This window comes from Parus major, chromosome Z (assembly GCF_001522545.3).
Source record: "Parus major isolate Abel chromosome Z, Parus_major1.1, whole genome shotgun sequence".
Taxonomy (NCBI): Eukaryota; Metazoa; Chordata; class Aves; order Passeriformes; family Paridae; genus Parus; species Parus major.
This window is the reverse complement of record NC_031799.1, coordinates 7,580,910-7,607,765: the sequence shown is the minus strand read 5'-3', so window position 1 is coordinate 7,607,765 and position 26,856 is coordinate 7,580,910. Positions and strand designations below refer to the sequence as shown.

Genomic DNA, 26,856 nt, shown 5'->3' with positions numbered 1-26,856 from the left:
TTCAGGGCACATGACACAGCAGGGAAAAGAATGCCTGTCACCTGACGTAACTGTAGGGCTGTATCTCTTATCTTCTCATTCAGCAAGAACTGGGTCATTCCCAATTTGACATGGTAGGAAAGCAGCATCAGCCTTAGGTGATTTGACTCAGCTCCCACAAGTCAGTAAGAAATCAAAGCCTCAGCATGCAGAAGAGCTGCTATTCATTCGGACAAGCTGAGGACTATTTGACCTCTTCTGGAAACTCCAAGACATTGTTTTACAAGAAGGTGCTTGTTTATCCAAGCTAAATTCCTTGCTTGTCAGCAGTTCTGCCAGCCTGGCTCTCCCCTGAATGTCTTGGTGATTAGGATAAAGCAGTGTACTTAAATCAACATGTAAGCATGTGCTACATCCCCTTCCTCTGATCTACCAGAGCTATTACGCTTAAGAAAAGCATTAGATTGGTTTTATGTGATGCAGCCTTAGTGAAACCTTACTAGACTGCCTGCTCCTTGATCCACCATTACTCACAAATAGAACAACCAATGATTTGTCCCAGGATATTTCTGGGTAGCTTGTTTAAGCTGGCTAATCTCCTCTGCACTGTCGCCATACTGAATACTAGGCAAAGAGTCTTTCTTTTCAGTCTTCTGACACTTCCCTACCCTGCCATCCACCACAAAGACCTGATGAAGAACAGGGAGATTGTCTCAACCAGTCCTTTGAGCGGCCCAAGGCAAATGTCCTAAGCCTGAGCTATCTGAATACATGCCCCAGTTGTGCCAGTCCCTCTGTGCTCTCTCTGTTGTGACCCTCATTCAGATCCTGATATCAGGCTGAAACTGTCCTCTCACACCCTGACCAAGCCCCATCTCTTCTCATGCTGGCAGGGTGCTGGCTATGCCCTGCCAGAGAGACTCAGCACTGTAGGCTGGGGCAAGGGCAGGGGCAAGGGCAGGCAGTTGCACAAGAAAGGGCAGCACCACATCTGATGGGAGAGGCAGTCACTGGTCTCTGCCACCTGCACCCCATGGCAGGCCAGCAAAGCTGCACACAGGGCAGACACTGAGCTGTCATGGTTTGGAGCCTGGCATTTAAAACAAACCTGCACAGATTGCAGGTCATTATAAAATGCCAAGGAATAAAGATCAAGGTTCAGGAGCTGCTGTCTCTGTACAGAAGGATTTGACACACAGCTGGAGGTTCTCAGTGGCCAAAACAACAAAAGTCCAAACTTGCAAATTCAAACCTAAGTGAGGAGTCATTTCTAGCAGTGAATTAATTAATTAATTAAGAGCAGAGAGGGGCAGCTTTATAAACTCTTTCAGATTCTCCTGTTAGACTCTGTGCCCCCAGTAGGTCTTTACACAAAGCCTAACAGATTAATCAACACGCAAAATCTTTTGAGATGCTGTCAAAATAATTTTTTTGATTCACACATCCATGAAGCAGAAAAAGGCAAACTTGGTTCCTGTGTGCCTGAAGTTAATCTCAGTGGATCAGTTTTGTCAAAATGCTGTATTTCATAATCTGAAAGAGCAATAGCTTTAGTAATGAAAAACTGGCCTGTGAGCCTCTCTGTAAAAAAACTATTTCTGTAAAGCCATTGACAAAAGGGGTTTAAATTTGACTTTGTACTGAAACTAACTACCATGCTGATAAAGTCACCTCACCTGCAATCAGTAGATAATAGATGTGAATGAGCAGTAGGGTCCTGAGATTCCTGATGCCCATTTGAGGCTTGGAGGCCACTAGAGCATGCTATGATGGGATGGGGGCTGCATCAGTGTAGAAGTGAGGGCTCAGAGCCTGCAACAGCAAACCAAAGTCTTCCAGCCCAGCTTTATTCCCTAAAAACAGATGCTACTGGAGAGAAATGCTGATGCTTAAAGCGTCTGGTGGCAGAGGGAAGAGAATGGGGAACAGTCTAATTGGCACAAAGTGAAGGCAGCATTAATTTTGGGACTCTGACCATCTATCTCATCGAGCACTGACATGCCACCAGCCCTTGTTCTAAAGCGGACTCTCCAGCAGTCCACATCAATCTCAAGGATTCAGCAGGGAATAAGAATGAGCCTTTTAGGTTTTGCAGCAGAAGAAAATGAACAGTTTTAAAAGAAACAGCCACTTATACTGCAAATACAATTCCAAGCCAAAAGCTTCTTTTTTTTTTTTTTAAGAAAGCTTCTACCTGCTTTAGCCTACTCAAAGGTCTTTCTGGGTGATGGCAAAGAGACTCTTGCACATTCAATGTCTTTAGATTCCTGCAATTGCTCCAGTCATGGTCAGAGAGCTAGGAAAGATCTTTTCCCAGCCCTGCAGAGCTAGTGGTGGCCCCATAAGGTATGGATAATTCCCCTAATTAAAGGGAGGAGGCAAGATTCAAATGCAGCAAGGGCATCTGTAGTCATGCTCACCGTCCTGACACCTCCAGGCAAAAGCATCAACAGATGAGACGCCTGCTGGCACCCCTGATTCATGCCCTACAGGGAGAGGCAGGACTAAGTAAAAAATACCCAGGGAAATATCTGCAAACCTGAAAGGTTTAACAAGCTTCTTGTCTGCAAAATCATTCATGCTTTAGAGACAGAGTTTAGCTTTAGCTTCAAGTCCATGCTAAATGGGCAGCAAGTTTCTGCAAATTCTTCTGTGTGCACTCACACACATGTGCCAGCACTGAGCAAGTGCTTCTCTCTTCACTGAGAAAGGATGGGCATCAAGACCAGCTGGCAGAATAACCTTGGCACGTTATCCTGTGAACTAGATTCAACAGAAAGCTGGTCTTCAAGGCTTCACATTCAAAACAGTTGTACTAACAGTAAAACATTTATATAAGCAGGAAAGAGCACACTCTCTTCCTGAGCAGCAGCACAAACCATTAACTAACTTCCTGAAGGTTTGGGCTGTTTCAAGTTTTTCACATCTTGAAAGGTCAACAGTTTCACTAATGGGGGAAAGCCCTGGAGCATATGTCTGACCAGTATTCTCTGCAGAGTGTAAATGGCATTTATCTTGAGGCTATGAGTATTTACTACAGATGGTTATAACAGGACCTTCCTCTTGCTGCACTAGTAAGGAAGAACACAGCCCACAAAAACATGAGAGGGAATGGCCTTGTACTGTTTACAGGCCTGTGGTAAAACCCCTGGGAATCTCCTTTTCACACAGGACATATCACTGGGTCACAGGATTAGAAGGCAATTCAGGTTGAAAGAGACTCACAAAAATCTCTAACCTGATGCTTAAAGAAGGGTCAACTCTGGAGACAGATGTGGTTGTTCAGGGCTCTGTCTAATCTGGTATTGAAGCCACCCATGGACAGACAGCAAGCTATTTCACTACCTAACTGCCTACAGAGCTAAAGTTTTTCCACATATCCAGCCCAAACCCCTCATTTCAACTCACTTCAGCTGTTGCGTCTCAGCATCACTTCATGTGCTGATGTGAAGATCTTCACTCAAGATTCTCAATGACCTCCTTGGAGATACTGGCTGGCTGCTGGGCCCCTTCTCCAGGCTGAAAAAGCCCAGTTTGACCACACCATCACACCCATTACTTAGGGCAGCTATGGCCCACAGCCAGGAGGACACTTGTGAGATGAGTATTTGGCTTTTTTAACAGGTATAACAATTCATGCATGAATTCTGCACACACAGAACTCGAGGAAATGCCAACACCATTTCCTTCCTTAATGAAAGTAAGTAAAAGATGACCAAGAGTAAGTTTCAGGTATGACTCCCATTTTTATATGTTTCAATTATTTTTTTATGCTTTAAATGTAAGGTTAAGACTTAAAGCAAATTCCCAAAAGCAAATGCTGCTGAATGCTGCAGGATTTAATTCCATCCCTTCAATTTTTCCGCCCTCTGCCCCTAAAATAATCTGACCAATATCTCCACATTTCCTGTACCCTAAATGGAAGTGTCCAGCTATTCAGTTTGACCTCAATTTTTTTTTTTGTTTCCAAAGTGAGTATCTCATCCCAGCTAGCCTTTTTCTTCCTGTCAGGCTTTTACCACCTACAACACAAGGTGTTCTCTTTTATGAATCTCTCTTTATGATCTTTCTAAAATAAAATGATCAGCAAGGAGAGCAGGAAACTAAGGAAATTAACCAGAACATGATGGAGAGCAGTAGTAGCAGTTACTATCCACTGCACCAGCGGTGGAATGTGCACACTTGGGTTATTTATGAAGAGGCAGTGCGATCCAAAGCAGATGCCCAGCTGCCAACAAACACATTTTATCATAATGACCCTGATATTTACAGCTTTTATTAAATCCCTACCTCCTGGATTCATGGGGATTGAGAGATTTTTATATTCTAAAATGCCCCAATTTCCAAGTCAGTCTTAAGGGGCTCATATACATTTTGGACACATAGCATCAGCTTGAATAAGGAAAAGCGTTTTACAGAATATGCCAGGTATCTCTTGAAGATTGCAATTAGGGCCTGATTTTAAAATGACCTCCAGGCCACCTTCAAATTTTGCAGGCATGACTATGTGCAGATGCCAAGACAGAGGCTGCTTGCAAACAGGAGACCTTTAATGTTTGATTTTCTGGCTTCATGTCCTCTATTTTTCTGTTCTGGAGAATCATAGAACATCCTATTAATGCAGATTTTTTCCCCCAGCATTAATGGAGCCTGCCCTTTGTGACGCACTGAGTTATTCACAAGAAGTGCACTCTGCTACACAGTGGAATATGTCCAGAACAGAAAAGGCTGTAAACAACTATTTATTCCACTTCTACTGCAGATCTAGAAGGTTCTGTTCAACAATAGCAACTAAGCTATGTCTCAGAGACACCCTGCTGCAGACAGCATGGTTAGTAGCTAACACAGAGGCCCAGTACTCCTTTCAGCATCAGCCCTGGCTAGCCTACTGCAATAGGAAGGCAGCTGTTGCTGGACCTGTCCTGCTAGCCAGCCCAGCTTTGGACTGCTACTGGTTGATGATCACTCTTCTCAGAGTTTGGGATAGAAAGCATAAAGCAGAATTAGATCCTATTAAACTAAGTTCTATTTAGGATTACTGAATTAGATCCAAGGATAGCCACATGAGATACCCTAGGTGCAGTGCTGCCAAATCAAACAGATTCCTGCCTTATCAGTAGCTTCATACAGACCCCAGGTCCATGGATGCTGTGGACAACCTGTGGGTGGGATGGGAAGACCCCACAGAGCAAACTCTTGCCAAGACCACAACAGTTTCTATGCAACAGGTAAAGCTCTGAGAAAGAAGAGTGGCATGAGGCATGTCTAGAGATGAACTATCACTGCCAAAACTTGACCACATAACTAGGAAATCCAAGTACACACAGTGTTTATCTTCCATCTGTCCACGCTGCTCAGGATGTATCCCTGCCTGCAGGTATCTCCATCCTTTTCCCCACAGTTAGGCACCAGGACACAGCTGGGGTACCCACAGCTCTCTGCCCTGCTTACCCCAGCACTCAATCAAAGCTGTGACTGCCAGCAGAACCCTTGCACACTCAGTGCCACTTGTGGAAAACAAGTCAGAGGATGTGACTGATGCACCGAATGCACTCTCTGCCTTCATGAAAGCCCTTCGTTTGGTGTATGGGAGACTGGGGACAGACAGACCCACAAAAGAAGGACCCAATCCTGACCCTGACTGTGAGGAAGAGCATCAACATTCTGTAGGCTGTGGCATCCTGAGCTTTCGAGGGAGACCTTGTGACCCAGTGAAGAGATTTCTATTGCTCAGGAGAGACAAAAATTCACAGACTGAGACAGTGTATCAGTGAAATTATTTTCTTGCTATAACATAAAGGTTAAGCTACAATAAAGTAGCCAAGGCATCAATTCAGTGATGGGGATACATAAAGGCTATTCTTTTGCTAGAGTAACTCTGGCCAAACTGCTCAGACTTTCCAGTTTATACCAGGTAAACATAAAGCTCATGATAATAGAGCAATGTGTTCTTATAGTTTTCAACCAGTATTGATGGACAGCTACATGTCCTGGCTACTTGCCAAGCCCAAATTAACCATCTGAGCTACTGCTATACATGGTTAGTGGCAAAAATATAACTGCCATCATGGCAATATTAGGACTGGTCTATGGAGTTCATTACCAAACTATTACTCTTAAAGACAGCCCCACACAGGGTGCAAAAATATTGATTTAATTTAACTGGAATGAAGTTCTATTGGCTGACCCTGGGCATATTACTATAATTGATTTTTAAATATCAGTGTAAGTATATAACCACTTTATTCTCTTGTTTCTCTACACCTTGAAAGTTTAGAATAAACACCCTGACATCAGCTTGTACAGGGAGGTTCTCATCAGGAACATTTTCTCTCCATCCCCAGGGATGTACTGGGGATTTCATATGGAGGAAGTTCAATGTTTTAGTCATACCATGTACAAGCTGCACACCTGCGCTCACATGGTTAACAGGAGAACAGGGAGGGACTTGCGTGCATTAGCAACACCTACTTTGAGAAGGACTGAGAGATTAATGCTCAGGGATGTGTATGCCAAAGGCAGTAAAGTATAGAGTGGGTGGGTTCCTGCTGACGGCTCCCTGATAGGCTTGGCCAGGATAGGGCTGGCCCATTCCCATGCTCAGCCCTAATCTCCTTTGACTTTCTCTCAGCTCGAATCAGAGCAGTGTTGCTCCCAGACTCTCACCTGGCCATCAATGGTGACTGCAGCAAACACCGTGGAGGAGTAAGGAGACCATGCAACATCCCCTACAGCAGAACCCAGGTCATAAACAAACATTGGAGTCCTATAAAAAAAGACACAGAGAGAAGAATTCATGTAAACACATGCCAATCTGGAAGTGTGACACTAAGCCATGAGCACTTGGATGTTGCAGAAATGGGAGATGGGGTATTTCTCTACGTCAGATAACAGCCAGGGTCTGAGCCAAAGGCAAAGCAAAGCTGAGCATCAATATAAATGGGTCAGAATTTGACCTGCTGCAATGAGAGGTAGCATCTTCCTTTCTTTCTTTCTTTCTGAAAGCATTTTGAAAACTTCCTCCCAACACACACAGTAATATGGAGGCTCTCTGGTTAATATTAATAACCATATGGGAGAAAATTATCTCCCTTCTCTGGATTTCTGACAACAACATTGAATATTACAGCAGTATTGGCAAAAGGAAATATGTGACTGTGACTGATTTACAACAAAATCAATTTCCTGATTGAAACCAGACATTTCTTAACCACTAACCCTGAACTCCATTCCATATTTTAAAATGGTCCAATTTTTATTTCTTCTCTGGCTCCTTGGAGGTTTCTGGCCCCTGAAGCTATAAGCCAGTACCTGACATTTCTCTGTGGCATTTCTCTGCCACAGTAGGTCCTGCCTAAAGGAAGCCAGATCTGAAGTAAAGCAGTCAGGCTCTGTGCTGAGCTATGCTGCTTGGCAAGTTCCTGGGGTGGCTGATGCTATATCTTGTATCTCATACCTGAGGAGTAAAAATCTGAGTACAAAAAATAAAAAAGCAATTAGCATTATCAACATCTGGGAAGGAAACTGAGACTGAGGTATGAGCAGAGTCAACATGTGCTGCTGGCATGTCAGGCTGGACCTCCTTGCCCACACCAGAACCCAGCAGGACCTACTTGATGGTGTGATCCCAGATCTTGACTGTCCAGTCAGAGCTGCATGAAATGAAGACTTTCAAGTGGAAGGGATTCCAGCTGACTGAGTCCACAGCCATGTGATGGGCTTCAAACACATCCAGAAACTGGCTTGAATAACTTTTTGAACACTGCAATAGAAAGAATTATTCAATAATCAGACCTAGACCTCCTGAAGCTTAAATTCATGTAGAAAGATGCCTCTGATTACTTGTATGGCCTCTCAGGATCTTTTGGGCTGGCTGGGAAGAGGTGGCTGGTACCCAGAGGTGCTACAGAAAATCAATAATTTAGCACATGCTGTTTCACCCCACTTGCAGGCAACATCCTGCTCCCCTCTGCAACACACAGAGATAGGAATTGAAGTTGTCTGGTTGGATTTAATCAGCCAGACCCCAGAGATCATTCTCAACTGTGGGAGCTACATTGCCTTCCTGCCAGCCCGGGCTCCTGCTGTGCTTCTCCTGTGTAAAAGGTTCACAAGAAAGGCAGGGGAGAAGATCCCTGTGCTGTTCAGGAGCACTGTGTGCTCCCAGCACTGTGTACTGCTCAGGAGCACAAACACTCACAGCTCTGTGTGCATTTGAAGCAGCACAGTTAAAACCTCCAGTAACAGTGCTGTCTGCACAAGAATGTCTTACCAGTCCCTTTGACTCTAAGGACTTTGGAAAGCTGCTGTAAGTCCTCCCCTGTCACCACCCTGGACATCACAGGACTCTGCACCTCATTCTGTTGTGCCACTTGAGACTTCCCAGAGCGGTGTGATAACCACAGAGGTTGTTCAGGACTCAGACATGTCCCTGACAGGTGAGGAAGCCCCACTGAATGGCAGCCAACAGCAGCCTGTGAACTGGACAATGCCTACACAGACATGCAGGGGTCAGACCAGCAGCATCACAGCTGTGGGTGCTGCTCAACTGAAAAATGAAGGATGTCTTCAAGAGCTGGAAAAGGAAAAAATTTGGCACCCTTGGGAAAGTCACTTTGAGTATGAACTTATGAAGCAGGGAGAAATTACGATCTAATTGCCTGCAAGGAGATTTGATCCAGATCCTGTCAATTCTGTGTACACAGAAATTTTAGGTTATCCTCCCCAAACCTCCTTCTCTCCAAGCACATTAGTGGTTTTCTTCACTAGCAACAAAGACTCAATCTGACATGAAATGTCCTTTTGCTTGTGTTCTCACACAAGCTGTGTCCATACAGCAGCGTAGAGCTGGTTTCAAAATTTTCTGTTGGTTTGCCTCACTACTGTCACAGCAATGACTTTTCATTACTCCCTACTGAATGCAGCACCATACCATCTGCCCAAGTAGCAGGACTGTTGAAATGTTACATGACATCAATTCTTGCAAACCAAAGATGTCACTAATCATAAGGCTTAACTGCTTATTACAAGCGACACTTACTGCCTGGGCACTGTTCACTGGTGCAGGTACTGAAATAAGGGTGCTCAAGCATTCCCACAGTAGCAGCTCCTACATTCCTGAGAGCCTTCTTGTGGTAGGAAATGGAAACAGAAAGTGGCTCATGTCCCATTGAGACTTACCAACAGTGTCTATAGCTTATAATAGTAATAGTTATAGCTTATATTGCTAATAAATATATACCTAATAGCTGTAGCTTATAGCTAATAGTTTGTTGCATACTCTGTGTTGCTGCCCCTCCATTTAATTGTGGGACAGAAATCTCCTCTAATGTCATGTTTCATAACATTACTTCATAATTCTTAATGTTCAGCCATCAGGAAAATCAGTACTTGGATTGTTTTGAAAGTCACTTTGCTGGAAACAGAGCGGATCACAAGTAATTAACACAAGAGAGAAGCTGCTTTGTCCATCTGTCCTTTCAAGTGTGTGAATTGAAGGTCCTTAAAACCTGAGAACTTTGAAGAGTGAGTTGTTAACCAGATTTGTCTGCCTCCAACAGAACTGTAATGCTCAGTGCGCTGTTTTCAAAGACTTGTGGGGACTAAGCCCTTGATCAGTGCAGCTATGCTCAGTGCGCTGTTTTCAAAGACTTGTGGGGACTAAGCCCTTGATCAGTGCAGCTCTCTGGGTGCTGGTACAGGAGATCCATCATGCTTTGGGATGTGCTGATCCACAGAACTGCCTTTACAATCTCCATGACAGGTAGGGTATCTGCATTTTTTTTCTGTGAAATCAGCAGCAAAAAGATTTCTGTAGGGCAGACTCCCACCTGTGTCCCTTGTTAGAAATGAACCTTGCATGTGTGCTTTAGCCTAAGGCATCCACTGTGCTCTGGCAGTCCTGCCTGCCCCACACCAATTAACCAGAACCCTTATCATTATCTCTGAGTGTAAGACAGGGCTGCTTTTCTCCCAAGATGCATTTTGAAGAAACACCACAAACTTTACAAAAAGCTCAGAAAAGAAGTATGACTTTTAATGAATGAAAACAGTTTCTGAGATAACTAGAACTGCTGGTAAAGTCTTTCCCTACTATTCAGTTCAAGAACCCTACAATTACTAGATATGTCAGTATGAAAACAAAACCACAGGAATATGTGACACCTAAGTCCTGACAGGAGAGCTTTGAAGAGGATGACTAGATTCGGAGAGAAGGAATTTGTGCAGCCTCTCTGATCTTCTAGAGCACTGCTCAAATTTGCTGAGAGTGTTTTTCTCCTACTTAAATGATGGTTGACGTGTTTGAATGGTAAACAGTATTTTTATGATGAGACAGAAATGCAAAATTACATCTATGGCAATATAGGAAACCAGTAAAAGATGACTCTTGACGAGGCTACAAAACATGGGGGAGGAATACTGGGAGAAAAGAAGAACTCTGAGGACACAAAACTTAAGAATAATCTTCATTAACAGCACTTCAGTTTACGCTAGACGTTAGTCTGACACAAAACTCTCCCACATACCTGGTGAATGGGTGGTTATTACTGTCCTTATAAGGTAGAGGGTTTCTTCAGTTCACTAACAGGAACACTGAGAATCTACGCAACACAGAAATCCAAGAGCAATTTTTTTCAGAGAAAGTTTGTATCTGGCAACAGAAAGACAGCCCAACACTGGCACTTTCAAACAGCTCAGGACATCAGGATGCTCTTCAGAAACCAGATACAAATGCACCCCATGTTGTGGTGGCCAGGCTGTCACCAGCTACACCAGAGGCTCTCCTGGTTTTAGGTCAGTGACTCCTCATGGAGATCTGTAACAGAAATGCTGAAATTTGCAGGAGGGCTCACAAGTAGAAGACAAGGCACGTGAACATATCAGGAGGAACAACAAGAAATGGTAAAAGAAAGAACCTGTGGTAATTGATGAAAAATACAGTCAGTCTAGGAACTAGACAACCAGACAGAACACAGACAGAAGCCCCAAAGATAAGGTGGTGAGAAGATGAGAAACAGAACTCAAACCATAAAATATCCAGACAAGGAAAACAACTTTGCCTAAGACAAAGAAAGGCTAAACACTGGGGCAAATGATCTCTTTATTACCAAAGGGTCACTGGAAGTCAGAGCCTGTTCAGAAAATAATTTGTCATCCTCTTTTAGGGAAAACTCAAGAGATGTGATAAGAATTCAACTGCCACCATCCTTTGTCATCTGTAATAATAATAATAATCCTGTCCCAAACAGAAAGATACAAATGTTCTGGTACATAGTATAAGAGAATGAGTGAAATTAGTTTTGTTTAAAATTAGAATAACCTTTTCTTCTAGTCAGTCTTGCACTAGGTTTTATTATATTCATTTGTTACTCTCAAAAAAACTGCCTAACACTGAAAAAACCCAAAATCTTTCTAACATGACTGTATTCAAATTTCCTCACAATTTTTCTATTGAAGGCCTGTTTATTGGAAGTTATTCTGACAGAAGACTTAAAGTCACAATGTTTCAACACGAATCTCAGAGACCATACTTTTTGATGCCAAGCTGAACAGTTCCTAAACAGCAAGTAAGATATGCAAAAAAGCATTCAGAATTGTGTTACAGAATCATATTAATGCAGAAACAGTTTCTCCTCTAAAAAAAAGGGCAATAGATAGGTCTGTGTGTAATTTAGATAATGATTTCTTGGCTTCAGAAACACTATTAACTAAGCCATTTTCAGAACTTCACAATAATTGTTCTGCAGATAGAGAATTAACATATTATCACACTATTTGTGGGCATGCCTTCTCTCTTGGGAAATAAAAAAAAAAATGTTCCCCTGGAATTCACTTTCCAATTTATTTAATAAATAATCTAAAATTTGGCCCATGGGGAGAGCAGCCCATGTTTGATCCCTGACTCAAACAGCATGTGAGGAGTCTGTCTGTCTCACTCAATATACAAGTGCAGCACAGAGATCTGAGCAGCTCGCTCCTGCTCAGTGCGGCCACAGCACCTGAGAGCTGCTCAGGCTACTGTGGGAGTGTCGCTGTTCCCTGTATCCAAGTGGAGCGAGGCTGCAGGAGGCAGTCCATGGGCAACTCCAGTAAGGAGTTCAGATGTGCAGTGTTTCAGTAAAGTATGTGATGAAGGTGCATGGTATCCCTGGAGAAGTATCTAGAGCAGCAGCTGACCCCAAAACTTTTGAAACTGCTTGTAGGAAGCTCTTGGGGGTTGCTAGAGGTGGAACCACTCTTCCCCATGTTTTTTGTAGATACTGTAGGAGCTTTCTCATGCTACACACAAGATTTCTTTTCCCTGTTTTAACCCCTAAAGTCTGACTGAAGATAGGCTCTTCCTGCTCATGGTTTTATAGGGCTGTGCTGCATGATACGAGAGTGGTCACTCTTAACTGAGGCTCACCAATGTAGGAATGTTGCTTAACCCTGACAATGAAAGGGATCCTATGTAACAGTATCTGTCCACATTTGTCCACAAAACTGCTAAAGTATCTGCATGGCTTTATGGCTTTATGGTTTTAGAACCATCCTAGTTCTAGTTTCACTGAAGATTATCTAAGGCAGAAACACCTACAGCTTTTTCAATGCCAAACTCTCTCCTGTCCAGTGCTCATCCATGAAGAGTTTCCTTTCCTATATAATTCAGCCAGGACACCATCCTGAATATTTCTCCTCTCTCCCTATCTCACACTGGCATCCACTGCCACACTCACCTATGTCCATCACTCACCCAACCACAAAGAAAGTTAAAACCTGTGGTTCTTTACTGACTTTTGATCAGGAATAAACACAACAGTACCCATCAATTTAGAGTACAATACCCAGGGTACCAACTCCTGTGGGTGACCAGACAACTCAGAACACATGCCCATGACTGAATGGATGTTTTCTTTCCTGAAAGCATCAGCAAAAAAAACAAACAACAGCGCACCTACCCACTGCCCACTGCCAACAGCTTAGCTGCCCACTCCTCCCACCTCCCTTCTGCACTTATCTTGTCCAAAGCAAGTGAGCCCTACTCAGAAATCCTCTGTAGATACTGCCTGGCAGAGGGAGAGATTTCAATCAGGATCATCCCTCTGCAAGGGATACATACGTGTTAAACACATCTTGCCTAAATGATTGATACTGATTTCAGGATATGATTTCCTTTGGGTCCCTCTTCTGTTTTAGGTTCATCCTCTAGGGATGGCCTGATGCAATTGCTCTGCATGTCAGCCTTCTGCTGATTGTCCACCCCTCACAATGAAGGGCTGTGGTGACAGATTTAACAGAGCCCCAGAGCCAGCTCAGAAATAACAGTTGTATTAGGAAGGCACTACTGGCTTTCTTTACAAGGCTAAATACAGCAGAACTCAAAACCTCCTATTTTTAACTCAATTTCTCAAGAAATCATGATGCCTGTGTCCTTCTGTGTGCTCATCTCTTTTCACGAACAACTTTTGCCCTCGCTGGCACTTTCAGCCAAAGCTGGCTGCATGTGGGATGTGGTAACATTAAGGTCTTACACATTCTGTGAAAAGCAATGGCCAGAGAGCATAAAACATCTGGGCAATGCCCCCAGTGTGGGAAAGGGCAATCATAGAGTGGCTGCTGCATTCACCACATGGCTGGAGCTGGCTGCTGACAGCTCCTGCCTGGCACTGGGAACCAAGGCACCTGGCTACAGCGGGGAGGTAGCCAGCACTGTCTGCAGGAAACAAGGGTTATAGTGTGGAGGTGGGATTGCTGAGCTGGGAACAGCATGGGGTGATCAGGAGGAGGAAGGTTTGAGTGTGTAGCAATGTACTGGAGAGAGGAGAGCAAGGAGAAAGTGGGACTGGGAAAAGGATCTAGAAAGATCTTAGATGTCTTTTCCAATCTAAATGATTCTATGTGATTGTGGAAGGGAAGGGCTGCAGGACACTAATCCACAGGAAATATGGCTTCATTAGCCTCCCTGCTCACAGGATAACAAGGCAAAAAAGGAAAAGAGCTGATATTTTTCCTGCCATTTCCCCATAGTCATGGGGACAGAGGATCAATGCCTTTTAACTTCTGCTCTGATCTTACTTAACACTTCACTTGCACAGCTGCAATCTGCAAAGCGTTTTCTGGGATGCAGTTTGCATGAAAAATGTTTCTGCAAAATAGGGTCTTAATTGGGTCTGTGCAGAGTCTCCCTTTGACCCTCTGCAGTGCTGGTCTGGTCTCAGGCTCACCACAGGCATCCCAAGGGCAGGACCAGGCTCTGAAGCTGTGCTTTGTTACCACCTGAGCAAACAGTTCAGATGATGAGCCTGAAAGACACACATGGGTCAGGGGATGTAAAACAAAGGATAAAGAAATAATTTTTACCTTATAGATCTTGCCCTCTTCAGTACCAACAAGAAACAAATAGTCTATCTTTTTGTGGAAATCAAATGATGTCCCGCTGCCTGTTAACAAAAGAAAGGTCTGTCACACAGAGAATTGGTTCAGCTGGCCAAAACATGCTTCCTGCCTATGGTAAACATGCACTGCCTGTGTTTTCAGAAGTGATTTATTAGCCAGAAGCTCCCAAAAGAAATCAAAATCACCCTTTCCACTAAACTTTCCAAGCTGTGTGTGTCCCCAAGACCTGTAATTTGAGCAGCCACCCTAGAAACACGTAAAAGGGCACTGAAAGAACCAGAAGGAACTGGAAACTACTTTAGCCTAGGATTCATTTTGATAGGAGTTGAAAATGCCTGATGCAAACATAAATATTGTAAGGATCTGGCCACCTCCTGTTGGGGAAGAACAGATCTTTTCTGTTTGTTTAGTATCCACAGAAATGAAAGTGGTTTCCTATGCATAAAAGAGCCCAGTGAGAAAATACCCCATCATACCTTTCTGTGCTCTTTTTCCCCTTAATTCAAAATCCATTTATCAGGCTCACTTCAGTAAAGCCAATAGCAAAGAATGTGATTTGGTTAGAAATCCTCTGCTAGGGACAGAAGGATCCTGCTAATGTCAAAAGCCCTGAATTGTGCAACATTGTGAACTATGTTTAAAACAGGTGTCAACCACAAACAGGATGTGACTCATTGAGATTTTGTGGCTTCTGCTCCTGAGGCAGATGCATCATCATCCAAGAAAGCCAGTTCACATGTTGGTGAAAGAAAATTTCAGCAGGGTTCTTGAGCTGAAGATGGGATGTCTGTTGAGTGCCAGAGCTGGTTGAGGCTGTCCCTACCAGCAGGGACACCCACAGAAACCATCAGACAAGAAACAGGAACAAACAGACAAGGCTCAGAAACACACAGTTACAGAAACTTTCTACACAGGTAGTTGTCTTAAGCATTATGTCTTTAACATTAACAAAATGTAGTTGTCAAAGGAATTGTTACAATAATTTCAACTCTCTAATACCATCTGCATTTTTAACATTCAAATAGATTGTTCAATATTCAAGACAAGTCTTTGAAAATCCATTTCCCAGTAACATTAACAAATAATCCCAAAGCCCCCAAGAGTTCTGCAGTGTGCTGCTTTAGCTGGTATCTTTCAACCTATGTGGTACTGCAAAGCTTCCCACAAACTGTTCATCAGTTTCTAGCCTAGAAACACAGCAATTCTTAAAAGCAGAGCAAGGCCCTCCTCCAAACAGAGGTCTCATCTTCTCAGCCAAAAGCGGGTGTAGAAGGATGATAAGAGGATTCCTGAAGGACTACCTTGTGTTATTCAGGACCTCCAGAGCTGACTCATCCCATCCTGTCTCAAGCGCAGGATGATCTGGATGAGAGGATTCAGCCTAGAAGGACTGCACTGACTCCACTTTGTATGGAGGGAGCTTAACATACTAGCTCAGAATAAATGCTGTGTTTTCACAGAGTCCAAACTCAATGACGCACATCCCAAAGCTGACTGGGTGAACTATGCACCCAGCAAAGGGCAGAGGTTGCTTTTCACCTTGATTTTGCCAGTCCAGATCAATGTCTGACAGTAAGAATAAAACTGAGTTTTGACATAAACAGGTATGTGCTTTACCCACACAGAGATAGCCCAGTAAAATGGACATTTTTCGAATTAATGTTCAATAATCTTTTTATATAAGTAAAGGCAATATGTAACCACCAAAACTTATCTCAGTGGCCATTGCCCCAGACAGAATTTGCCCTACTTCACGATGGAAGCAAGGAGGCATAACCCTCCTTTAGCTCCTTTCCATCTCAACACCCTGCTCCCAATTTAATTTCCCAGAATGACTGATTAGAGGCTTTGTGTCAGTAATTAATCAGCATGGCAAGGACTTGGGCTCTTACCAAGCCTTTGCAGCTGCAGCCCCTCTGGCCCCTGCATGGTTGTTCCATCTGCTGACAGCTTGATGACATCCATGTGAACCAGCTCATTCTGCAGGCAGAGGAGATTCCACATGAATAGCATGCTTTGCAGCAACAATACAGAGACATTCAGTACTTTGAAATGGCAAATTTTATGGAGGAATTTTAAAAAGCTGCCCAGAAGTTGCTTAATGTTTCACATTTGGCAGCTTGCTAACATGGTACTTTCCACAAAAGGAAACTGATGCTTTGGTGCGCTGGAACTGAGATCCCCTGGTACATTACCTTGACACGTGCACTTGACCTGGAAAATTTTGAGTTTTGGGATCAGTTTTTTTGGTGACGGCTGGAACAGTCAGCTTAAATCATAGTGTTTAGTTAAATCACCCTGTGTGGTTTAAGATGGATACTTCATATGCTCATGGAGCTAACTAAAGCCCCACATTAATGAATAGTAACTTATCATCTTGCCAGCTCTTGCTCCTTAACCTCTTTTTGTAATCCCCAGAGCAGCCTCAGTTCAAAATACTCTCAACTTCATGGGCTCTGAGATTCCAGTAATATCTAGCAAGCAGTTTGCTCCAAGGGAAATCTGCCCCATGTTTCTGTTCTCAGCAGAGCTCTAAAGAATTCTCGTGACACTGCTGTGCAAGGTGGTGTATTAACACAGGGCCAAAAAGTTGTGTCCCAAAGAGTTCACAGTCGAGGTGGGAGACAAAAGACAGATGCAAATAGACACAATGCAGGTAAATATAAAGAAACTACTACAGGGAAAGATACATTCTCAGACTAGCTTTGGGAGTTGAAATACCACTGCAGAATGGAGCTGGTTGTGACTGTAAGAACACCCTGGGACTCCAGAGGTCTCTTCCAACCCCAATCACCCTGTGATTCTCTGATTACGTGATAAAGAACAAACAACTAATGATTAGCAAGCAGTATGGGCTGTGGATGGGATGGTATAATCTGCAAATGCCCCACTGAAGTAGTGTGGGAACAAAAAATAACTTCTTAGCTCAGTGAATGAAGATGGAGTCGAAGCTTCTTTTAGCCCAGAGCACAACTCAGGTGGAAAAAGATATTCTGCCTAGCAAAGTCAATCCCAGGAATTTCCATGTTGGGGAATGTGGGAGAAGATCTTGTTCAGTACTGCAGTTGAGAGGGGATAATGTTCTATAAGGCATTTTTATCATACTCTGGGGTTACAAAGTTACAGAAGATTCAACAAAGGTCAAAACCCCATATAGTAATGTTCTTCCTTCTCACTAATTCTCACTGCTGCACACCCACATGCACTTGGCCTATTGACGGCAGTAAATTGTTCTCTAAGAGAGCAGCTAGAAGCAGGACAAACTCCTGCAGAGTTCCACCTTAGTAGCTCTTACAGTACATTGGTTACAAGTCTGATTCAGTGGGTAAAGGCAGGAGTGATGCTGAGAAAGAGGCCACGTGTGGTGGTGTACAAGTGCATGAATTTGAAAGAGCAGTGCCCAGAGTAATCAGCAGCAGAGCATATTCCACTGCACATCCAAATAGGAGTGCTAGTGGGGTGTTGGGAGTGCAGACAGGACAAACTGAGCAGGCATGTGCCCCTGCTCAGACCCACAGGTTTGCTTGCTCTCCAGAGAGCATGTGCCCTGTTCAAGACATGAGTCTGGTCTGAAGAGCAGCTTTGGAGCTGCCTCCAGCTGGTCATGTTGATACACCCAGTGTGACAGAAGTGTGATGTGTGCAGGCCCAGAGATGTGTTAGCACACTATCTTTGTGTTCTGGTAGAAAGGCAAACCTCAAGAGACCTTCCTTCTAAGCACACACCTTTCTGCAGCCTTCCTCTGAAGATTTCTCCCAGCACCTATGACAGGATAGAGGCCCCTACGGACAGTTTCAGCAGCCCCTCTCCTTCACAGAGGACCCTGCTTGTGCAGACTCCGCTGCTGTGCTGGTTTTATCTTGTACCCAGCTTCACAGCATAAAAAATGCTTCTGTTCCTGGGGCTCTTTATCACCACAGCCATTCACATACTCCTCTGGGTAAACAGCCTGCTGACAATTTGGCCTTCCAGGAATACTGAGCAATAGTATGTTGCTTCTGCCTAATAATTGCAGAGCACTTTGTAAGCATTAGTGAATCAGGCCTTATAGCTTCTGTTTCCCCCTTAGTTCTTATTACCCTTAAGTGATGAAGCAGGCCCAGAGCTGTTCAGTAATTTAGCTGTAGGTCACACAGGAGGGGGTGAATTATGAATACTAATCAAACCCGGGATTGCTGAGCATCAGCCTGAGAAGCAGTGCCTTGCTGCATCCCAAACAATTCTTTGAAATGGCTATGACATTTCTCCTTTTTGATAGGCAATTTGTGCACCCAAGGTGGGGGCATAGAATCATCCAGCAGCAGAAGTCCTGCATCCTTCCTTGATGTTTTTCACATTTATGAGGACACAAGGTCAAGTCCAGACAGTCTAAGTACACAGTACTCATGTACTTTTTCATGAAATTTGTCCAAAGTGATTGTGCCCACTCTCCATTTCTAATGGAGACAACCAACATGGTCAAGGCAGATCAACTGTCCCTGGCTAGCATTTGACAACTCTTCTATCTAAATCTTGAGTATGGTTTGCCAAATATTCAGCTGGAAGAAAGAATTAAATTAATCACTTTGTGCTCTCAGGTTTGGAAGTGTCAAACAGCTACCAGTGTTTGAAGAAGCTTTATTTCTGGATAGTTCTGTCAAAAAGACAAACAAAGCACTCTTTCATTTATTCCCTATTTGTTCCGTGGTTTTGTAGAATAGAAAACCTCTGGAGTGTCTTCAGTTTTACTCCAAATGAAACCCAGAAGAAGCTCTCATGAAACTGGAATTCAAGCAGATTGTCCTTTTTGCCTTGCTGGATAAAACCCCCACCGATTATAACAAAACATTATTTTCATCCTGTTTCTTGTTTTCCCTGTTGAGTCTCTGTCCCCCACAAAAATGTCCAAAGCAGACAGCATCTGAAGTGTTGCTGTATTCCACCCCTGCCTACAAAGTAAATACTAGTTCTGACAGTTTTAGAGGTAATTTCATAAAATAAAAAAATCTTAAAATAGTCTTTTCACATGGGTAAGGCCAAGTTCATTACAGTAAAATAAGGAATAAGTGGAAATGACAATGTGCTAAGTGAATGCAGATCTTAGAAGTCACACCAAGAATACTGAGAAAGAAGTATCTATGTGCTCAAGGGACAGCAAAACCACAGATTATGATGTGGAAACAGTTAAGGACTGGTGCAAAAGAGCCTCCACTTGGTTAGGTGCTACCAGACTCCATCTGCAGACTCTTAGGTTGTCCCATTTGTGGCATTTCTCTGAAGTGACTTCAGCCAGTGTTTCCTGCCTCCTAAGGGGACCATGTTGAGCACACTCAGTTACTGGGGCTCAGCTGCTAAGTGTACCCTGCCAAATCACCTCAACTGCATGTGTCTGGCTGGAGGCATGCACCAACCACTTCAACACAAATCTTTTGGGCATTGCTACCCAGGAGATAACGCAGGAGCTGAGTGCTGGGACATTCTTACTCTGTCCCTATCTAGGGGAGCTCTTTTGGGAGAAGGACTTGGGATGCACTTGCAGAAGGGATTTTTGATTCTGAAGCTGCATGTATGAACTGGAAAATATTAGAAAATAACTTCAAAATCTGTGTCATCTGCCTGTGCTTACACTGTTCATTAGGAGATGCTCCTGTTCCTGAACTGGATATGAAGTTAAGATTTACACATTTATGCTAGACATTAATCCCTGCCATGGCAGCAAGGCCTAAAAATTTCAGAATAGGCAAGCCTTAGTATAACAGATTGAAAAATGAGCATCCTAGGATGTAAAGAAATTTCTTCTTTTGTTGGGGAATAATGGGACAGCTGCTTCAAACTCATATTTAGGGCAATGCAATTATTTTTTAGCATGAGATTGGAAATCTTCAAATGTAAAATAAAATAGCCAGCTGAAAAAACCACACATTGGGATTCAGAGACATGACTCTAAGGGTCATTTTGGGACATTAATTCTAGGTTGCTATCAACATATTTCAACATACTCTAAAAGGAAAAATGAACAAAGGCAGGGCACGCAAACTAGTTTTAAAAAGTTGTATTGGATGTGAGTTGGCAATATCATGGCAGGGAGAAACCCTCTGCCTTTCTGATAGCATGCTGCCTCCCACTGCAAATGCAAGCTTACTCTGTACTGCTCACTGTGTCCCACATAGGGAGAAATTTAAATTGACCCTCTCCCAATCCAAATTGCAATCTGTAGGGGAGCATTTTGGGGATGAGAATCTGGAAGCTATGGAATAAAGCAAATTATTCTGTTCTGTGCCTAGTTGACCCTTCTGGGACAAAGAAAGTGTGAGAACAAGGACCAGGCTTGAATTACTGCTGCTGCCAAGCAGGAAAATGATCTCTCATTTTCAGGCCCATGGGGTGCTACAGGTGCAGGCAGGATGAAGGTTAGGTCCTGACAATGAGTACGCTGACTCCGCTTCATTTCAGAGTTTAATGTGGAGCCCCAGAGCCAGCTGTGACTGCACCAGCTGCTATTGCTAACATTTCTTTTCAAACCTTCCTCATTAGAAATAAAAATAATACTAATGAATCACTGAACTTTTGAGGCAATTTGTTATAATTTGACCGGAAAAAAGAAATTGCCACCTACTGTTTACCTTAACTAAAGTCCACGAAACAATCCTCCCATCCGAGGAGACAGAGAAGAAGTTGGAATTGTTGTCCATGTCATCCTTCTGCCACTTGACCTTAAAACAAGAAGAAAAAAGAAGACAGTCCCAGTTAGCACAGGGCATTCAGCACTAGCAGGACAGAGTCCCAGAAGACCTCAGCAAGGTCTTCTGAAATCCTTCCTAAAGAGCAACTGTTTTGCAACTAGGTGGCTTACTGATGTGAAGACTTGTCTCCACCAGCAGTTTTAGAACTGTCCCAAGCACTCCAGTCAGTCATTTTCCTGCAGGATCCTCCAGCAAGGGAATAAAACTGGAAACTGCAAACTAGAAACTCTGCACCTACCTATGGCCACTGGAGCAGTGCCATCAAGGAACAGCCTTGTGAGGTGTTTGAGCTATGCACCAGACCCCTACACTGTGGCACAACACCATCCCAGAGATCCCTAAGACATCTCCAAACACCACCAGTGGTGCCACACAAAGGTCCCCAAGCATTAGCCTTGCCTTTCACATTTGCCTAATTACTCCAAGTGCAGTGCCATATGGCCAGCCTTCAGCCAGGTAACCTCAAATTAGCTTTCTGCCCCTATGTGGGGTGCAGACAAGACCTTGCAAGCAACATGTGACAAGGGTCCTTGGGGCACTTCTGTTTCAGGAAGATGAAAACTTCTCCATTAAAATTGAAATCCTCCCTACACCTTCAGAGCATCTGTCTGCCTGGTAAAGGAGATTTGCCTTCTGACTGTGACAGCTCAGCAGGAGAGATTAGAACTCAGATAAATGGCTTACAGTTTAGAAGAGACATTTCAGTTAGACCAAAAGCATTAAGAACACTCGATTTTCAGATCAGGGAATTCAATCAGACTGAAGGGAAAAGAATGACTTGTCACTGGGTCTGTCAGCACACACTCCTGTTGGCATCTGTCAGATCAGGATGGGGACAAGCACTTTAGAAGATTCTGAGAGGCTTTTCAAAGGTATATCTGTTCCTGTCCAAGCAGTGGAGCAGATAAAGTTCCCTAAACATCATCCCATAAACATGATAAATGGGTTTGATCATCCCAGAGCTTACCAAATACTCTATCCATGACCACTTATGTAACTCGTACCTAGTCCAGAAAACAAAGAGCATTCTCAATACTTTAATTACACAGATTGGGTATTCTTGTGACAGGTCCTTGGGAAAAACTGTTAATTCTCTTTTGTAAAATTGTTTATACTGTGAAATTCTGTGGAGCATGAAAATTAAGCAAGAGACTCAGCAAAGAGTAATTAACCCTCCAATGAACATGTTTTCTTCCTTTTTAGAGGAAGGAAAAACAGAATGTCAAAGGAATCCATCCAAGAATACCTCAAAATGCCAGTTTCATGCCCATAAGATACAACTGAAGAGTTCTGAGTTGCACATCCCTGCACAGGTGAAATTCTAAGTCTCTATGTGGAACTACTTCTGCTATCTGGCAATAAAGGTATGGCATAATTAAATATGAGCTAGAATAAAATCACAAATGATTAAAAAGCAGGTTCAACAGGACAGTGATTGCCAAGGCTGACCCATTGTGGACAAAATGTGCTGGGTATATCTATTCCAAGAACATCTCCCTGAGATCATGAGCTACTGCTGACAGTAATAGTCACTAGCAGCTGCTCCAGATGAAGGAGATGGTGTAGTGAGGAGTTTTAATTCAAGGTGAGAAATGCAGAGCTCATGGAAACCGGTTACAAAAGCATGTCCAATATGCCCCATGCTGGGCACAGAAAAAGGGTCATATTTTGGATCAAAGATTTTTAAAATGTCACTCTAAAATTGTCTGACTGTAAGATGTTTTTATATGTATGTCCAACACAGTTCTCCTCTAACTCATGTTTTCTCTCCAGCTTGCTTTCCCAAATATATGGGAAAAACTTTGCAGACCATTAGACCAACGGCAAATACATCATGGATGATGGTTCAACAGCTGTATTTCATCCCCATCATTCTGTGCAGACACAACTTCTGAGTACTGATGTCTACACTAACACAGAGTGTTGCAAGAACCTCATCTGGAGGTCACCAAACAGCATAAGAGCTATCAGGAGCTCATGGGGGATTTTCCAAGTTAATTCCTTTCAGCATTCCCAAAGCAAAGAGCTTTACCTCAGGGTTTGCCCACTCCAAATACCCTCTCTGATGAGGATCTATTCAGGTTTTCTACTATTAGTTAGGTGTCACAGCTCTTCCTCCATTACATGGATAGATGGGGTCACCAGCCCCAAAAATCAAGTAGGCTGATCTGCTTGGAGTACTCCTGCTCCTCTATTCACAGCAGCCAACAGCACTTGAATTAGGTACTCTTTGTAGACAGCTTGAAAAATAGCCTCTCAGGGACACCAGGCTCTGCCCTCAAATGACTATTAGCAGCTCTCAGTAAGGATAGCTTGAATTTCAGAAAGCAGAAATTGGCACTTAATACTTTCAATTTTCCTTCAACACCTCTGACACCTTAATCGTGTTTGTGATCTTTTTCCTTCTGATCTCTGAATCCCATAAATGCTTATTAGAGTAATTAGCCCTCATGATACTGCAATCAAATCGGGCATCTGCTCAGAACTGGCCTTTTCTCTGCTCCCAGAGGCTTGTCAACATGGCACAACCTCCTGTCATTAGCACTATCCGTGCTGTGAGGGGTGGAGCATCTGAGGAGAGAACCACGCAACTGTCTGCACAGTGGCAAGAAGTTAATTTTTCCCCTGAAGCATGTGATAATCAGCCAAGGATTTTGGGTGTGGGAAGCTATTTAGAGCAAAAGTTCAACTATGATACAATCAGAGTAAAGAAGCACATGAGAAAGAAAAGTGTGTGTAAACAGCTGAGAGGAGACAAGCAAACAAAAAGCAGCAAGCACTTTCTGTCCCTGATCATGATGAGAACTGCAACAAAAGCAAGCCATTTTTTCAGTGATCTTTAACCTGTTTCTGCAGTGCAAAATTAGTGTGTGAAATTCATTGCTGTAAGAACAGACTAACAGTTTTTTGTTTGATTTCTTAAAACTAATTTATTTATAAAGAACTTGAGACTATTCAAAACCTTATTTAATATACAGAAATATAAATATTAAGACTTCATGTTCATTACTATGTACAGCAGATTAGCAGGGTGATAATCCATTCATTTCCAGCATAAGAATACTATCATTTTAATCTGTGCCAGCTGGTAATGGCTCCTGTCCAGCAGGAGATTAGACCATTTATCCAATCTGATTTAAAAACGCCCATGTTTCTGATGTCATTCCTATGAAATAAATAATGCTTGATCTGTTTTCACAAGACACAGGCTGTTAGTCATGCTGACACAATACAACTGGTCAAAATCACCCTGGAGGAGGCTGGAGCATGCTGCAGGCACCAGTTACTGCAAGCACAGATCTGGCTAGCCCTTTGCTTGCCAAAACTCAGGTATGGGGTACCACATGCAACACACACATTGACTGATGAGCAATTCCTTCCCTTTCTTTCCCTATAATTATCTTTCAAGGGGTTCTTTGTCAGCATCACAGTAGTACAACCCTGCTGATACCTGCCCTAAGTGAAATAAGGCAGATTTTTTGTCATTCAGGGTCTGATAAAAACTAATGAAATCTGCTCCAGCTAGAGAAGAGGAAAGACAAGGGCATTATCAAATCCCTCTCCCTCCCCCACAGATTACCCTTACATGAACTGGCCAAGTAAGACACTCAGATGACTTTGGCATGCCAACATCTCCTTGGGCTGCTGAGGAAAGTCCATGCTATTTTGACCAAAGACAAATTCCTTCCATTGCCAACCTGGCTATCAGGAGACTCCTAGGCAAAGCCATCTTGGCAATACAGGGCTTGGAGGGACTGAAAAAGAGTATCTATTCTCTTCTGAGGCAAAACCAGACACTCCCCTGCCACTGGTGACAATTCACATTGGTTGCTCTCACAAGTCTCCAACAACAGGTACTCAACAGCCTTCCTGTAGATACATCTGAGCTTAATTTATGTTATACAAAAGATTTCCTTCACCAAGAGTCAAGCCAATTACTCCTTACCATCTCCCCAATGGATGCAAAGAACAACAGTTTATTCCCCTTTTTCCAACAGTCTTCAAAAGAGCAAGAGAAGTTTGTGCCACTGTTCCTTTTTCCCTCTCTCCAACTCAAACCAATTGCCTTTACTGCTGCTTTCAGGTCCTCTGTCTTCAGGACCCACTCCTGTTCTTTCTCTTCAGCCTGGCTCCACAGCTACAAACACATGGTACAGGGCTACCCTGAGGCAGGAGTCACAACCTCCTCTCTCTTACATTCTCGCTAATTAATTAGAATGACACATATCTTTGTGTAAAAGTATTGCACTGCTGATCACTGGTGGTGATCTGCTATGCTTCCCCTTGGGCACCCTGCTGCCTAACCAGCCATCTCTTATTTTGTATCTGAGCATTTAATTTCCCCTCTCTAAATGTAGAATTTGCTCGTCTTTATTGAATTTCACCGCATTGATTTTGGGCTTTTCTTCCAATTTATCAAGATAATTTTGAACATAATCATGTCCTGCAAAGTGCTTTGTCCTCCCAGGGGGGGCTTCCCTATTCTGTAATTTGAGTTAATGAAAGTATTGATCAAAAAAAGACCAGAAGTGACAGCTGGAGAGTCTCACTTGTAGCACCTTCAGAGTCTGATAGTGAGCTCCATATAACTGCTCTTTGAGCACACTTCCTGAGCCACCTGAGCAGCCTCTTTATGGCAATTTTACCTAATTAATATTTCTCTGCTTTGGTTATTGGTATGTCACTGTGTAAGTCTGGATCAAAAGCTTTAGTCAAGTCAAGATGTATTGAGATGATAACCTTGATTGCCTCTCCCTTATTCATGAGGCCCATTTCTCTGGGAAAAAAGGAAAAGAAATTGTACTGTCTTGATAATCTATTCTGGACAAATCCATGTCAGCTTCTTTGAATCACCTTAATAGCCAGACACTTAACAGTAGTGTTGGCATTTATTCAAGTGCTTTTCCAGTCTTTGAAATTGGTCTGACTGGCCAGTAATTCCCTGAGTCCAATCCTATAATTTTCCTCCAGACATTTTTCCACTCCTTCCAGCCCTTTCAGATCTTTCCTCCTTTCCCTGGCCATGCTTGTGCTACAGGCCAGTGTGCAGCCCAATGCACTGCTTTGCTATTACCCACACTTTTCTACCCCCTATGGCTGGCTTTGGATGCCTCTAGCTGGGTGAATTGTCCAGACACTGTTTTCTGATCTCTGATACTCTCTCTGTGCCAGTTCCCCTCCAGCAGGGAGGAGGCCTGGAAGGACAAGGCCTTTGAAGAAAGAACCTGCAGATATTTTTTTGCCAGACACTGGTTCTACAGCATCACTGAAAAGTGTGTGGGGATTGATGGCAGTAGACATATATTTCAGTCTGCCCATGTCACAGGTACACAAATAAGTGTGAGTCTATAGGTGACAGCGGAGTGGTGCTTCCCCTCACCCATGCTGCAGAGCACATCCCACCCCTGCCTCTGAGTCAAGGTACTTATTCAGCTCAGATGCTGTAAATGGGCTTGCACATAAACCCCAGCCTCTGCCTAAAACACAGGACAGATGTAGCCCAAAAACTCTCTGAAATGCATGTAATGGCCTGAAACTGGTCTGGTTATTTCTTTAAGTATTTATTCCAGTGTATGTTTAATCTGATCTTGCTGATGAGCAAGTAATTATCTACATATTCTCTAATATGCTCTTTCCTTATTCTGACCTGTGCTTTTATCCTCTTATTACATTAAGCAGACACCCTCAAGCACTCGCTAAAAGATTAAACAATACAGCATCAAATATTTCATCCTTATTCATACCACTTAGTAGTAGCTGTAATCTCGCTTTAGTAATA

At 43.2% G+C, this 26,856-nt stretch overlaps 1 protein-coding gene across 1 annotated transcript in view; it reads right to left on the bottom strand.

The window, feature by feature from the left end:
* Nucleotides 1-26,856, bottom strand: part of DNAI1 (dynein axonemal intermediate chain 1) — a 142,223-nt gene that overhangs the window by 35,379 nt on the left and 79,988 nt on the right. Inside the window, exons 14-18 of the mRNA XM_015615314.3 lie at nucleotides 20,958-21,047; nucleotides 16,248-16,335; nucleotides 14,320-14,399; nucleotides 7,593-7,741; nucleotides 6,646-6,745 (exon numbers count right to left, since the gene is read on the bottom strand). Coding sequence (XP_015470800.1) covers nucleotides 6,646-6,745; nucleotides 7,593-7,741; nucleotides 14,320-14,399; nucleotides 16,248-16,335; nucleotides 20,958-21,047 — 507 coding nt within the window. The remainder of the gene's footprint in view (nucleotides 1-6,645; nucleotides 6,746-7,592; nucleotides 7,742-14,319; nucleotides 14,400-16,247; nucleotides 16,336-20,957; nucleotides 21,048-26,856) is intronic.